The sequence below is a fragment of the Bos mutus genome, chromosome 4 (genome assembly GCF_027580195.1).
Source record: "Bos mutus isolate GX-2022 chromosome 4, NWIPB_WYAK_1.1, whole genome shotgun sequence".
Lineage (NCBI taxonomy): Eukaryota > Metazoa > Chordata > Mammalia > Artiodactyla > Bovidae > Bos > Bos mutus.
The window spans coordinates 6,099,212-6,114,099 of NC_091620.1; the positions used below are offsets into that span (position 1 = coordinate 6,099,212).

The 14,888-nt window shown below is 55.4% G+C and overlaps 1 protein-coding gene across 1 annotated transcript in view; it reads right to left on the minus strand.

Moving 5' to 3' along the window:
• The window catches only part of PTPRN2 (protein tyrosine phosphatase receptor type N2), a 605,862-nt gene that overhangs the window by 525,105 nt on the left and 65,869 nt on the right, over positions 1-14,888 (minus strand). The window contains exon 2 of the mRNA XM_070369001.1: positions 9,174-9,224. Coding sequence (XP_070225102.1) covers positions 9,174-9,224 — 51 coding nt within the window. The remainder of the gene's footprint in view (positions 1-9,173; positions 9,225-14,888) is intronic.

Below are 14,888 nucleotides of genomic sequence, written 5' to 3' on the forward strand. Positions count from 1 at the left end.
GGACAGTGGTAAGCAAAGGCGTGGGGGGTTTCCTCCCATCGGAACAAGGTCTGATGCTGGAAAATGTAAAGTAGACGTGGAAGAATTCCATTTGGACACAGGTTATAATCGAATAAGGTCACAGTGTTCTATTCCAACAGCTGGGAACATACAATTTATTCTGTTTTACTGAAGAACTAAGACTGTCCAAAACGCAATCCTATGGTGGGTTTTCCCAACTGCATGATTTCCTAGTGGCCTGTGGGATAATCTGTCTTTTATTTCTTACATTTCTGCATCTTACCAGAATCTCCAGTAACCTGACTCAAGGGAACTTCCCAGGTAGGTACCCCAAGACAAGCCCCGCCTCCTCCTCCAGAAGGACATCAGCAAGCCCCCAAAGGCCCATGCAGGGTGTTCCCAGGGGCCCTCCTACCACAGCCAAACACTGAAAACCACCGGAAACGGCCCATGCACTGACAGACCAGGGCTCAGCATCAGAACAGGAGGCGCGGGCCGGGGAGGGCCAGGTGACAGCTGGTGCCAATGACCAGGAGGGGAGGAAGCTCAGGACCCCCATCACTACAGGAGGAAGCTCAAGACCCCCAACAGAACAGGGCTCAGCAACAGAGCAGGAGGCACAGGCCGGGGAGGGCCAGGTGACGGCCGGTGCTGATGACCAGGCGGGGAGGAAGCTCAGGACCCCCGTCACTGGGAGAGGGTCACGTACAGACACTAACCCTAAGCGTGAGTCTCCATGGATTTTTACATCACACAGAACTGTAGGAAGGTGTGGGGTGCCTGCTGCTGGGTGAGCAGAGTAGGCGCGGGGGTGGGAAGGGCCTGCTCCATCCCAGGTGAGCCCACCCGGGCAGCCAGGGATCCCTGAAGACCGGGCAGCACTGTGGGAAGGGGCCTGGACCCGCGGGGTGTCCAGACTGCCCACGTTCTGTTGGACTGGCTGCTCCAGGACATAAAACCCTGGTCATCAGTCTTGATAAAGCCAATCCACGTCTGGACCACAGCCTGGGTAATCGCTATTTTAATGCATCCATTAATCTTGTACTACTTCCAATCTCTTCACCGCATCACAATGTTTAAAAACCTGGACACTTGACCTTGAGCTGGCCTAACTTCCACGGACCCAGAGCAGCAGGGTGGGGTTGGGGGGGATGAGGATCTGGGGAGCCTGGGGTCTGTGTGGACCAGCCCCACCACCAAGAGGCCTTCAGGCCATCATGCTTCCCCCTCTTTCTCTCCAAGTACTCCCAGGGGATCAGTTCTACTCTAAGCAAAAATCGGAGCTGATACTTTTTTCCAAAAAGGAGAAAACAACAGGAAAGTAAACTGGCCCCTGTCGGACCTCACCGAGGGCAGCTGAGGAAGCGCCTCCTCCCTGGAAGATGACGGAGCCACTGAGCGTTTCCTAGAGGACGGGGGAGGTCTGCACGGAGCCGGCCTCCTGACAAAGCCCCAGGCTGGCCACAGGCTGTGCCCACAGGGTCTCTCCCACCCACAGTATCACCTGGCTTCCAGTCTCGGCGATTTCTTCCAATTCTGAGAACAAGTTTAAACCCATTAACAAAACCGATTTCAAGCCAAATGAATAAACGGGAGGCCCTTCCACAGGAGGTTTCCTCTGATTAATATTTATGAGAGCGGAAGCAACCGAGACCCGGGTGACGCGTGCCCCGGCCCAGGATCTCTCTGGGGTTTGGGTGAGCGTGGGGCTCCCAGCTCATTCCGTCATCAGAATCTGCCTTCAGGGAACAAGATGACACCAGTTGGCAGCTCGCCCGGCTGGTGCTTCCAGCCAGGCCCCAGGCCCTTGTGAAGGTGCTTGCAACGCGGTCATTCTCGCTGCAACACCCACTCACCACAGATGACCATTTCCTTGCCGCAGCAGCATCTGCAGATCCCTAAGTGGCAAACCCACAATGCTGACCCCAACACCCGCTGTGCCGTCGTGAGAAGCAAACACTGAGCTCAGCTGGGGGACGGTGGGTCGGCCCTGGTTCTAGATTTGATTCTGACCCCTTCACCCAAATTCAAGAGGTCAGGTCTGCCATCCACTAAATGAGGACGAAGTTCTCTCAGGAGGAAAGACTCTCTCAGGGATGCTGAGATAGTCCAGGGAGGTCTGTGCGTAAAACACTCAGAAAAGCACAAAGCCTCCTACAAGCACACCGATGCCAGTGACGCTGTTTCAGGTCCAGGACAGATGTGGGGCGCGGGTCCACTCAGACTCCCTCCCAGGCTCAGGGCACGTTCCAAAACAGCCCCACCCGGCTCGACTGTGGGGTCACTCCTGAGTTGGGGGCGGCAGAGACCTCTGCTGTTACCCAGCCGCCAGCTGACCCTCTGCAGACCCGCCCTGTGAAACCTGTGCATCCAGTGTCCCAGGCAGGCAGAGGCTCCTGGGGGCGGCCACGGCTCCTGATGGCGTTTCCCCAGCTGCCCCAGGGTGGAGCCGCACTGGCTGGAAATCAGCCCAGTGGCCAAGCTTAGGCCACAGAAACTGACTGCAAGTCAACACAGCTTGCCCAGAGCTAGCTGCTGACCACTGACCAACAGAGCACTGGCCGAACCACTGAAACGAGGCCCCATACGGTTACCCATAGACCAAAAATAAAAGCTTTTTAAAAATACAAACATATAATCTCTAGGACTCAAGTTTAGTATAAAATTTTGCTTTAAAAATACAGACGTTTGTGCTTTTCACAGTGGCATGACTATGGGCACATTCCAGCCTCTGGTCACACCGTGCACACTGCTCACCCAGCCTCTGGTCACGGCTAAAAACATCAAGAGCCCCAGTGTCAGCTCCCAGGCTCCTCCAACACCTCCGGCGAAAGGAACCAAAACTGAAGGAGGATTTAGCACATTTCTCTCAAGATTTCGGCAATTCTAGGCTCAAGGTCCTACAAGCGGAGAAGGAGCAGCCATGAAAATATGTTAAAACTTTAACACCCTCCCTGCTGCAAACCCACAGCCGTCCTCAAGAGCGACAAGCAACTGTCTCCATAAGGAGCCGCTTCAGGGTGTGAGCGTGGGCAGGGTGGGTAAGCAGAAGCCCACGCCTGGGACAGCTCCAAGAGGGGCAGGCTGACGTCACACAGAGCCGAGAGGGCACGTGCCCACGTCATCTGCACTCGGCAGGGGAGAAGGCGCATCTGCAGACGGGGCCACACCGCAGTCCTGCACCCAACGCGACATGCTACAATCACCATGGCAACTGGATGGGGCAGGGGCTGGGAGAGGAAAGGATGCCCACTCTGAGCAGTGGACGCTTCCTAAAGCACAGAAATGCAGACACAGGGCTCTCGAGGAAGACATGGTCATAGCCTCAGAAAATCCAGATTCATTTGAAATGAGCTAATTAGAACTCCAATTTTGGCTTTGAGAGACAGCTCAGATTATCCAACCATCTAACAGTTGACAATGACAAACTGGGGGAAAAAATGTTATTTTAAATATTAATGCAGGAAAAAACCAGGTTGCCATAAGTATCTTAAAAACCACATTTTTAAGCATTTGAAAGGAAAAGAAAAAAAACTGCAAGGCAGGTACCACTTCAATAAACAGCTCAAACAGGGAAGCATCTTGGCCCTGACAAAGTCTACTTGGCTTAACTTGCTCCACCCAGGCCCCCGACGCACCTGCCCAACAGCTCTCTTCTTTACGTCGGTGATGCTCTTAAGTAGACACCAAGACCTAGTACTTATAAGACCAAAACCGAAACCAGAGGATCGATGAGCAGAGACTCAGGCCAGAAAGGAAGCCCTGGTGGGCATGGGGGGGGTGTGGTTCTCATGCCCTCACCCGCCTGCACGGAGCCCAGCAGTGTGGCCCACTGGACATCACCATGGCAAACCCTGACCCAAGGGAAGGAGCCACAGCGCCTCGGGAGTCCGCACAGACTGCACATCCACCAAGAAGCCGTCACGCGCTGAGATCACGGGCGGACCCAGGACCCTGGGCCTCACAGGAGACGCTGTCCATAACTGGCGCCTCAAGGTAACTTTCCCCACAGAACGCCCTAAACAGCCCTGGTTGGGATACAATGGAAAACGTGCAAGCAGGTTTCATCTGCTAGACAGTTCATTATCCTCTCCTGTGTTTATAATTAAAGACCGTGAAAAGTTAATTGGGCTAACTGGTAAGTCAGTCTGGAAACTGGTGCAGAAGGAAGAAATAACATTTCAAAAGCATCTTAAGACACACACGCACCCCAACAGGGTGCTCCCCTCAGAGGTGGCATTCCACTGGGAAATGGCAACGCCACCTCCCATCTCCCCTCGTTCTTCCGTGGGGAGGGGGACTCCCGGGTGGGGGATGGGTAGGCAGGGGGGCAGTGGGCGCTGGGAAAGAATGGGCTGCTTGGCTGGAGGGTGTGTCCCAACAGAGGGCGTGTCCAGACAGAAGGCGTGTCCTGAAAGAGGACGTGTCCCATCAGGGGCGTGTCCTGATAGAATGCGTGTCCCGCGGAAGGAATCCCTCGAGAGGCCTGGGGAGGCGAAGGCCCCAGAGGGACCGTCTAACTGCCCCCTGGGACGAGCACTGATGGAGAGCCGGGAGCGGCTGCTGCAGCCGCCTGTGTGCCCTGGGAGCAGGGGACGCAGCAGGGACCTCGGACAGCACCCCAAAACCCGAAGCACACAGATGCACTCTGTGGGGCCGACCGAGTCCCGCAGTGGCGGCGGCACAGGCTAGGTGAGGCTGCTCGGCAGTCTGCTGGAGCGTCTGGGATCAGGGCACTCCCCCCCGCCCTATGCAGGGTGGACCCTCAGGAGCTTGCCTCCTTAGCCCCTGACCCCAGGGAAGGCCACAGACAGCAAGGTCTGGAGCTACACTTTTACGCAAGGGGAGTGTCCTCTCTTGTTTACTCAGAACAATAAAACACCCCGGTCCCCTCCAGGACTGGTTACTGCGGTGACAAAACACACCAGATCCGAACACGAGGGTCACACCAGCCGTGCTGGGAGCCACCCATGAGACGCAAAGAAGCGAGTCATCAACCTCCGACACAGGGGCATCTCTAGTCCCCCAGAAACGCCCGCCCAGGAGCAGGAAGAGGCGGCCCAGGGGCTCCCTGGGAATTCAGGGCCCAGGGCCGCTGAGGGGAGGGGAACGAGAACTTGCCTCCTGCAAAATGGCCCAACAGCCACCCCAGAGGCAGAGACGGAGGAAAGCAGGGCACTTCCCGGGGCAGCTTCCTGGCTCCTGAGCTGCGATGCAAGGGTAGCCAGGTAACGAGGAGTGAGAAGACCGGTCCTGCAGGAGCCGAGCCTGAGGGACAGCAGCAAAGGGACCCTCGGAGCCCAGGGCGCCTGCGGGCACGCCAGCTGCGTGCGCGTGCGGACACGTGTGTGTTCCTGTGTGTGGCAGCCGCTCAAATGGAGCCGCATCAATTGCAACTCATCTCCAGTCATTCATGTGAGGCTCGAAATGGCATTTTTTTCCTGTTAACATGCCAAATTAAACTCTGCTTCGCACCGTTTAACTCAGTAATTAATCCCCATTCATTCCCCTGAGTTGTGATTAACTGGGATCTGGGAGGGGAACAAGCCTCCCAGCCACACACCTCTGGGCAGCTGTGGCTGGAGCCAGGTCCTGCCCGCAGAGCCGTGGACCCACGCCCTCCCGGGACGAGACAGGTGAGGCCCTTCCGTGCGCTCCCTGCTAGATCTTTCTCGTGAGGAAACGCCTGGCTGCGGTGAAAACATTCCCACAACTCAGTGCCCCAGGTCAGCTCAGGCTGTCTGCAGACCAGTGGCGGGGACGAGCCCTCCCTCTGGGCCCGGGCGGCTGAGGCAAAAGCACTCGCATCACTACTCAGGGCTCACGTTCCCAGGCACTTGCCCACCTGATGCTTTCCTGGGCCGGGACACAGCCTCTTCCCCAAGCCCCTCCTCTGCAGAAAGAGCAGGGCACCATCAAGGACCCAGGACACAGGGAAGGGAGGAGATGAGCCTGAAAGGCCGAGGACACGGCTCGAGAATGTGCTTCCTTAGAGGAGTCGCTTCTCTGGTGCAAACAAGTGGACTCGAGGGACAGTTGAAAACGCCCCCAGGTTACAGATGCCACCCCTCCATCTGGGCAAACTGCAGACAGATGGACACAACTTCTCTCCCATGATTCAGGAACTTTTCAAGGAAAACCCCTCTCAGAGGACGTGAGCAGCATGGATCAGGACAGCAGCCGGGCTGCCCCGAACTGACAGACTTCAGAATATTCAAACCCTGCACCTCCCCCTGGTCCTGGGGGCACATGACTGGTCTCATCTGCTGTCTCCACCACAGTAAGGTCAGCGAGCGCTTTGTAGGGAGGAGGGGGCTGGCCCCCAGCCGTTGTCTCCCAGCACAGGGTCTCCTCAGATATGCCCCAGCGTCTCGCAGAGACTGCAGCCTAACCCTGAAGAGCTGCTGCAGGGCGGACTCGCCGGAGCAGACCGTGAGGAGGGCCCACTGGTGAGGGCCAGACCCACCGGCTGGCCTCTGTATCCTGCTGACAGAACAGCGCTGGGAAGGCCACAGCCGTAGCATCCCTAACCAAGCGCCGTGAGCCTGAGATGCATCCAGACAACTCATCACCAACTCTACCTCCTTGGCGTCTAGAAGCCCAGTCAGGATATTATCATCCAGGGAAGCCGACCATTTCTCAGCACTGCTTTTATCACCTCAACAGCAGAAGCCAAAACGGGAGCATGACCTTCCTGAAACAAGGTGGGAACGGCTCTCACAAAGCGGGCTTTGTGAAGCCATTCCATGGGAACCCCATCAAGCTTCAAAGTCAGCCTTCAGAGCCGGTGGTGGGGAACACCGAGCAGCCCCTCCACATGCTGCTCCTCCCAGAGCCAGCAGCCACCAGCGCTGAGCCCGGAGCCTCCGCCTGCGGCCTGGGGTGTCGGGACCACAAGGCCTCGCCAGGCTCTCGGTTCAAGGCCCGTGATTCAGACCACATCAATTCTATTGCTCCGACCTAATCTGTTTTTCAGACTGGCCGTACTTTTTCATAGTCTCCAGGTTGTTAAATTAAAGCTCCTTCCTATTCTGTCTTTCCAGTGCAATAGAACAGAATAGCCCCGTTTATCAAACTTGCCAAGACATACTGGATGCACAGCAGCTCACAGCAGCTCACAGCAGCAGCTGGCAAACTCCACCTGTGGTCACCAAACATTAACATGGAGAAAAGTGTTCCGAGAGCTTCCGACAAAGTTACTGATTTGGTCTGCTTCTTTCGAGAAAGCTTCAGAAGGAAAAAAGAAGGGGGAGGGAGGGAGAGCGGTCGTTTACAAGCCTGGGGGTCCGTGCCCTGAGGACCAGAGGCCGCGTGTTCGAGACCCCAGAAAGGCCAGCTCGAGAAGAAGGTGGGCTGCCCTGAGAGCTGACCCAGGCTCCTCCCAGCTCGGAGGCCCTGCCTGCCAGCCCCGTGAGCGGCTGTCGTGGGACAGACGCCGTTCCGTGAGCCGGGTGCTGTCCTGGAGGCCCTTCCCAGCCCCAGCCTCTGCTCCTCCTCTCCGGGCCTCCTGCAGTTCATCACTGTACTTGGGGAGCTGTTCCCTGCCCAGGTTCTCGCCCCGTTACCACCCACAGTGCCAGCCCTAACTGAACGCAGTCTGTCCTTCTGCCCACCCACCTCAGACACCCAGCACATTTCTGCCGAGAAGCTCCCCCCTGCGGCCAGAACAGGGTCCGTGGCTCCCCAGGGCTGCTCTGGGCGGCAGCTGGGGGCTGTGCCCACTCAGTCAGCACCCACGGCGGCAGGCCCGAGCCAGACCTGCCTCTCAGAGTCAGCTCAGCAGATGCTGCAACATCTTTATTAGATGAGTCTTATTGTAAAAGTAACACAGGACCACTTTAATAAACGAAGGGATGCAAAGGGACTTCAATGTCCGTTAATGCCCCCCATACCCCCGGCCAGGCTGAGCCCTGCAGCCTCACCCGGGGTCACGAGCCGGGCCAGCACCTTCCATCCCTGCTCGCTGCTGTCCCCTCGCTTGGTCAGGCCACAGTGGGCCCTCAACTGGACCGGAGGAATATCGAACACCGGCTGTCTCCATAAGTCAAGGCCCACGTGTTTCTGTTTACACTTAAATTGCCTTCTGTTTCCACATAACTCAGAGCTACTCTGTTACATAACGTCAGCACCCTCCACACCAGGGAGGCAAGTGGAGGTTCGGGGGAAGGACGGCCCGCGGGAGCCATGGCAGCTGCGGGCCTGCTCCCCGCTGGGGACAGGGGAGGCTCCGAGCTGCAGCGTTCACGCTGCCGATCCACCCGAGCCTGCACTCACACTAAACACACACCTGTTTCTTTTAGAATCCAACTTCACCAAGTCAGGGCAGATGATGCTTCTTTTTTAATAAATTATTTTTTCAAAAGCTGCCTCCAGATAAAAGCTTCACGAGGTGTAAGCAGGAGGAGCCGTGCTGGGGCCCAGCGAGAGGCCCACCCGTGCAGCTGTGGTGAGGAGGTGCTCAGGCCGGCCAGTGTGCAACGGCCCGACCTGGGTGGGCTCCCATCACACAGCTGCTGCAGCCTCCAGCCCAGGTCAGTACTCGCCACAATCTGCAGAGTTCTCCCCACAAAGAACGAACACAAAACAGAGCCGTCCAGCCCATCGGCGTGGTCCCCCGGGCACGTTCGCCGCGAGGACGCACACACAGCTGTCTCAGCCCCCCGTCCACGGGCTCCGAGTGGGACTTTCTCGCCAGGACGCTGGCCTAGCTGCCCCTGGGTCTTGGCCTTCAGGCCCTTGACAGCGTGCCTGGGGGCCTGGCAGACAAGCCAGCTCGGAGGTGGTGGGGCAGAGGCTGCACTGGACCAAAGGGTCCCAGGGGCACATCCCACTCATGGGCTCTGCCTGCAGGCCCCTGGTTGGCACAGAGAGCTGGGTGCATCTGGGGCGCCCACGCAGGTGGGGAGGATGCAGCTGGAGGCAGGCAGGGACAGAGCCCACCTTGCAAACACTCACTGCTGGGGAGAGGCGACCCCGTCTCACACTGGGCCTCACGGCACGCCTGGGGCCCTGCGTGCAGAGGGCCTGGTGGGCGCTCTGGCCTGACCCCCGTCAGTGCCTGAGGTGCCGAGGCCAATGTCTGCACGCGCTCGGAAGAATCAAACATGAGCCCACCCAGGACCCCCCTGCGTGTAGTGAAGCCAGCCTTGGAGTCACCGTGGGCTGGCACTTACCGTTCACACAGGTCTCAGCAGGTCTGCAGAGGCCATCTTCAAACAGGCAGCCTGGGAGGAAAAACAGAGGAGAGAGAGTCAGAGCCTCAGTGCGCCGTGGGCCACGGCCCTACTGGGCCTGGCATCCAGGGGGCCGCACGGCGCTGGGGGCCTGCTTCGCTGAGAGGACGCTGGGCACTGGAAGCCAGGCCACACGCCCCTGGCTCGGGTCGGGGGGAGGGAATGAAGCAGGGCTGGCTCCCCCTGGGAGGACGATCAGTCATCCTGTTCCTCTGTTACTAGGAGGACCGTCCCCCGCCTGCTGGGAGGCAGTGGTGAGCCCGTTGGGAGCACCTGCACGGCAAGTTCCCCATGGGGCCAGGCCCACCGTGCTCTGAGCGCAACACCACTCAGGCAGCATCTCTGGGCCTCTGTCAAAACCCCTGTTCCTCACGCTCATGGCGCGCACCAAGGTGTCACCAGGGCACACGGACGGCAGAGGCAGACGGACGGAGGCCCGTGTGCTCCGTGAGGAGACCAGACGGGAGGTGAGGAAAGCGCTCACCCACAAGCGGGGCAGGGGAAGCGCACAGCAGGGGATGTGCTGCCCCGCGTCCAGGGTCGTCTGAAATGCAGCCCCGGGGCCTGCTGAGGCCAGTCAGGAGGGTGTGAATAACGGGAACAACACTCAGAGCGCCGCTTAGGGTGCCCCTGGCACAGCCACACCTGCTGCGGCAGGAGCAGCTGAAGCCAGACGGTTCCAGAACGTACACGTCCGTTTAAGAGCACCGAGCCTGTGCTCAGGAGCAGCTGAAGCCAGACGGTTCCGGAACGTACACGTTCGTTTAAGAGCACAGAGCCTGTGCTCAGGAGCAGCTGAAGCCAGACGGTTCCGGAATGTACACGTTCGTTTAAGAGCACAGAGCCTGTGCTCAGGAGCAGCTGAAGCCAGACGGTTCCGGAACGTACACGTCCGTTTAAGAGCACCGAGCCTGTGCTCAGGAGCAGCTGAAGCCAGACGGTTCCGGAACGTACACGTCCGTTTAAGAGCACCGAGCCTGTGCTCAGGAGCAGCTGAAGCCAGACGGTTCCGGAACGTACACATCCGTTTAAGAGCACCGAGCCTGTGTTCCTGTGTCTCCAGCTGACACCCCTGCTCGGCCACTGAGGCCCAAGTCCACAGTCGCCCAGGGACACGCCCTTCACTAGGCCGGTCCGCTGCCTCGGTGCAGGCGTCCATGGCAGGACTCTCCACACTGTGTTGTGATGTCAACCCGAGGGCAAACCTCCCTGAACCGGAGACTCTTGAGGTGAGGGACCACAGAAATGTAGCTTCTTGTCCTCCACCGTCGCCCGAATGGCTGCCTGTGTCCGGCCAACGGCAGATGCTCGAGAGCCAGTGGAATAGCGACAGAGGAGGACGAGCGGAAGGGAGCTGCCAGTTACGGGAGACTCACCCGGGGGTGCTCCTCACAGGGAACCTCTCTGAAATCCCACAGCTGGAGACCTCATTCCCCTGGGCAGGCATGGCCTGAGGAAGGCCCAGCTCTGCAGAGGAGGCAAGCACGGTGCCAGGACCAAGGGCACGAGCCTCACAGAGGGCGGAACTGCCCACACTCACAAGAATAAAGGAGTCTCCCCCGCCCTGTGACAGCTTTACACACCCGCTCTTACAGCCCCTTTGCCCCAGAGGAGAAGCCCTCGGAGGGAGACCCCAGGCACAGACGCGCCGTGAGCCGGACGCTGCCCGGGGCCCCAGCTCCAAGCAGAGCTCCATCCTCCTGAAGTAACAAACCTCATGAGAACAGCATTCCTTCTCAGTCCAGTCTCAGCGCACGCCTTCACCGCCTCCCTCATCCGTGCACAGACCCCCATGCCCTGCTCCCTCTTCTCAGAGCTCCGCTCCCTGCTCACTCTGCTCTCCCTGCAGAGCCCGGCCAAGCGGAGGAGAGGATAACACCTGGGGGGAAGCCAGCGAACACCCCCACCTGCCCAGAGACAGCCAGGCATGGGGAAGCCTAGGGAGACTGACTCTGCTCTGCTCTCCCCCAAAGTAGCGACCTTGAGGAGGTCCCCCAGCTCCTCTGGTCTTGGCACTGTGAGCAGTGAAATCAGGCCAGGGTAGCTGACCTCCACCCCACGTCCAAGGACACCGGAGGAGCCTCAAAGAGACAGTAGGAGGGGCACAATCACGTTAAAAGTCAAATCCCATACCCGCCGTGTGGGTGACCCACAAACTGAAGAACAGTAATATCAAGGAAGTTCTCAAACTGTTGCAAATGCTCTACACCCCACAGCAGATTCCTCAAGCTGGGGATCCAGCCAAGGGACTGGGGATCCCCGGGAATCTGACTTGGAGGAACAGTGGCATTTGATTACAGAACTTGCACAGGACTGGGAGAAACAGAGAGGGTACAAACAAAACCAAATGCACACCAGGACCCAGGGGAGAGGAGCACTGACCCCGCAAGGGACTGAGCCAGGCCCGCCTGCGAGTGTGCGGGTCCCTGCGCAGGCACGGGTCAATGGTGCCTGCCACAGGTCACGGGCACTGGCGGCATCAGTCCTGGGAGGTGCGTGTTGACATAAGTCCTTTAGGAGGCTGCCACTGAGCCCTACCACAGAGCTGTGGACTCCAGGACTGGGTTGCCTCGAGCCAAACAACTAACAGGGATAGCCCCACCAATCAGCAGACACGTGGAATAAAGATTTACTGAGCACGGCCCTGCCAACCAGAACAAGATCGAGTTTTCCCCACAGCCAGACCGTCCCATCAGGGAACGTGCATAAGCTATTAATCCTCATCCATCAGAGGGCAGACAGAAGAAGCAAGAACTATAATCCCACAGGCTCCAGAATGAAAGCCACAGTCAGAGAGCTAACCAAAATGATCACGTGGATCACGGCCTTGCGCAGCTCAATGAAGTTGTGGCCATGCTGTGTAGGGACACCCAGGACACACGGGCCATGGTGGAGAGTTTCTGATAAAACACAGTCCTCTGGAGGAGGGGATGGCAAACCACTCCAGTGTTCTTGCCTCCAGAACCCCATGAACAGTATGAAAAGGCAAAAAGATAGGACACCAGAAGTGAGCCCCTCAGGTCAATAGGTGTGCAAAATGCTGGTGGTGAGAGCAGAGAAATAGCTCTAGAAAGAATGAAGAGGCTGGCGCAAAGCAGAAACGATGCTCAGTTGGCTGGTGGTTAAAGCCCAATGCTATAAAGAACAATATTGCACAGGAACCTGGAATGTTAGGGTCATGAGTCATTTAAATCGGACACGGTCCAGCAGATGACAAGAGTGAACATGGACATCTTAGGAATCACTGAACTAAAATCAATGGAAATGGGCGATTTTAATTCAGATAACAATTGTATCTACTACTGTGGGCAAGAATCCCTTAGAAGAAATGGAGTGGTCCTCACAGTCAACAGAAGAGTCCAAAACACAGTATTTGGGTGTAATCTCAAAAACAACAGAATGATCTCTGTTTGTTTCCAAGGCAAAGCATTCAGATCATGGCAATCCACGTCTATGCCGCAATCACTGATGTCAAAGAAGCTGAAGTGGACTGGTTTTATGAAGACTTACAACATTTTCTAAAACTAACAAAAAAGATGTCCTTTTCATCATAGGGGACTGGAAGGCAAAAGTAGGAAGTCAAGAGATACCTGGAATAACAGACACGTTTGGCCTTGGAATACAAAATAAAGCAGGGCAAAGGCTTTGCAAGGAGAATGCACTAGTCATAGCAAACACCCTCTTCCAACAACACAAGAGACGACTCTACACATGGACATCACCAGATGGTCAATACCGAAATCAGATTGATTATATTCTTTGCAGCCCAAGATGTAGAAGCTCTATCCGGTCAGTAATAACAAGACTGGGAGCTGACTGTGGTTCAGATAATCAGCTCCTTAGTGCAAAATTCAGACTCAAATCGAAAAAGTAGGGAAAAGCACTAGGCCATTCTGGCATGACCTGAATCAAATCCCTGATTATACAGTGGAGGTGACAAAGAGACTTGAGGGTGAGATCTGGTAGACCAGGTGCCTGAGGAAGTATGGGCAGAGGTTCATAACACACTACAGGAAGCAGCGACCAAAACCATTACAAAGGGAAAAAGACGCAAGAAGGCAAAGTGGTGGTCTGAGGAGGGCTTACAAATAGCTGAGAAAAGAAGAGAAGCAAAAGGCAAAGGAGAAAAGGAAAGATACACTCAACTGAATGCAGAGTTCCAGAGAATATCAAGGAGACATAAGAAAGTCTTCTCAAGTGAACAATGCAAAGAAATAGAAAATATTAGAATGGGAAAGATTAGAGATCTTTTCAAGAAAATTAGAGATACCAAGGGAATATTTCATGCAAAGATGGGCTCAATAAAGGACAGAAATGGCAAGGAATTAACAGACGTAGAAGATATTAAGAAGATGTGGCAAAAATACACAGGAGAACGATATAAAAAAGGTCCCAATGACCCAGATAATCATGACGCTGTGATCACTCACCTAGAGCCAGACATCCTGGAGTGTGAAGTCAAGTGGGCCTTAGGAATCATCACTACAAACAAAGCTAGTGAAGGTGATGGAATTCCAGTTGAGCCTTTTAAAATCCTAAAAGATGATGCTGTGAAAGTGCTGCACTCAATATGCCAACAAATTTGAAAAACTCGGCAGTGGCCACAGGACTGGAAAAGGTCAGTTTTTATTCCAATCCCAAAGAAAGACAATGTCAAAGAGTGTTCAAACTACTGCACAATTGCACTCATCTCACATGCTAGCAAAGTAATGCTGAAAATTCTCAAGTAAGGCTTTAACAGTACATGAACCGTGAACTTCCAGATGTTCAAGTTGGATTTAGAAAAGGCAGAGCAACCAGAGACCAAATTGCCAACATCCATTGGATCATATAAAAATCAAGGGAATTCCAACAAAACATCTACTTCTGCTTCACTGATATGCTAAACCCTTTGACTATGCAGATCACCACAAACAGTGGAAAATTTTTAAAAAGATGCAAATACCAGACCACCTCACCTGCCTCCTGAGAAACCTGTATACAGGTCAAGAAGCAACAGCTAGAACCAGACATGGAACAACGGACTGGTTCATAACTGGCAAAGGAATATGATGAGGCTGTGGGCTTCTCCAGTGGCTCAGCAGTAAAGAATCTGCCTACAATGTGGAAGCCACAGGAGACATGGGTTTGATCACTGGGTCAGGAAGATCCTCTGGAGGAGGGCACAGCAACCCACTCCAGTATTCTTGCCTTGAGAGTCCCATGGACAGAGGAGCCTGGCGGGCTACGCTCAAAGTGTCGCAAAGAGTTGGACTGAAGTGACTTAGCACAGCAAGACAAGGCTGTATATTGTCACCCTGCTTTATTTAACTTATACGCAGAGAACATCATGCAAAACCCTGTGCTGGATGAATCACAAGCTGTAATCAAGATTGCCAGGAGCAATATCAACAATCTCAGATATGAAGATGATACCACACTAAAGGCAGAAAGTGAAGAGGAACTAAAGAGCCCTTGAAGAGCGCGAAAAAGGAGAGTGAGAAAGCTAACTTAAAACTCAACATTCAAAAAACTAAGATCATGGCATCCAGTCCCATCATTTCATGGTAAATAGATGGGGGAAAAGTCAAAACAGTGACAGATTTTCTTTTCTTCGGCTCCAAAATCATGGTGGATGGTGACTGCTGCCATGAAATTAAAAGACGCTTGCTACTT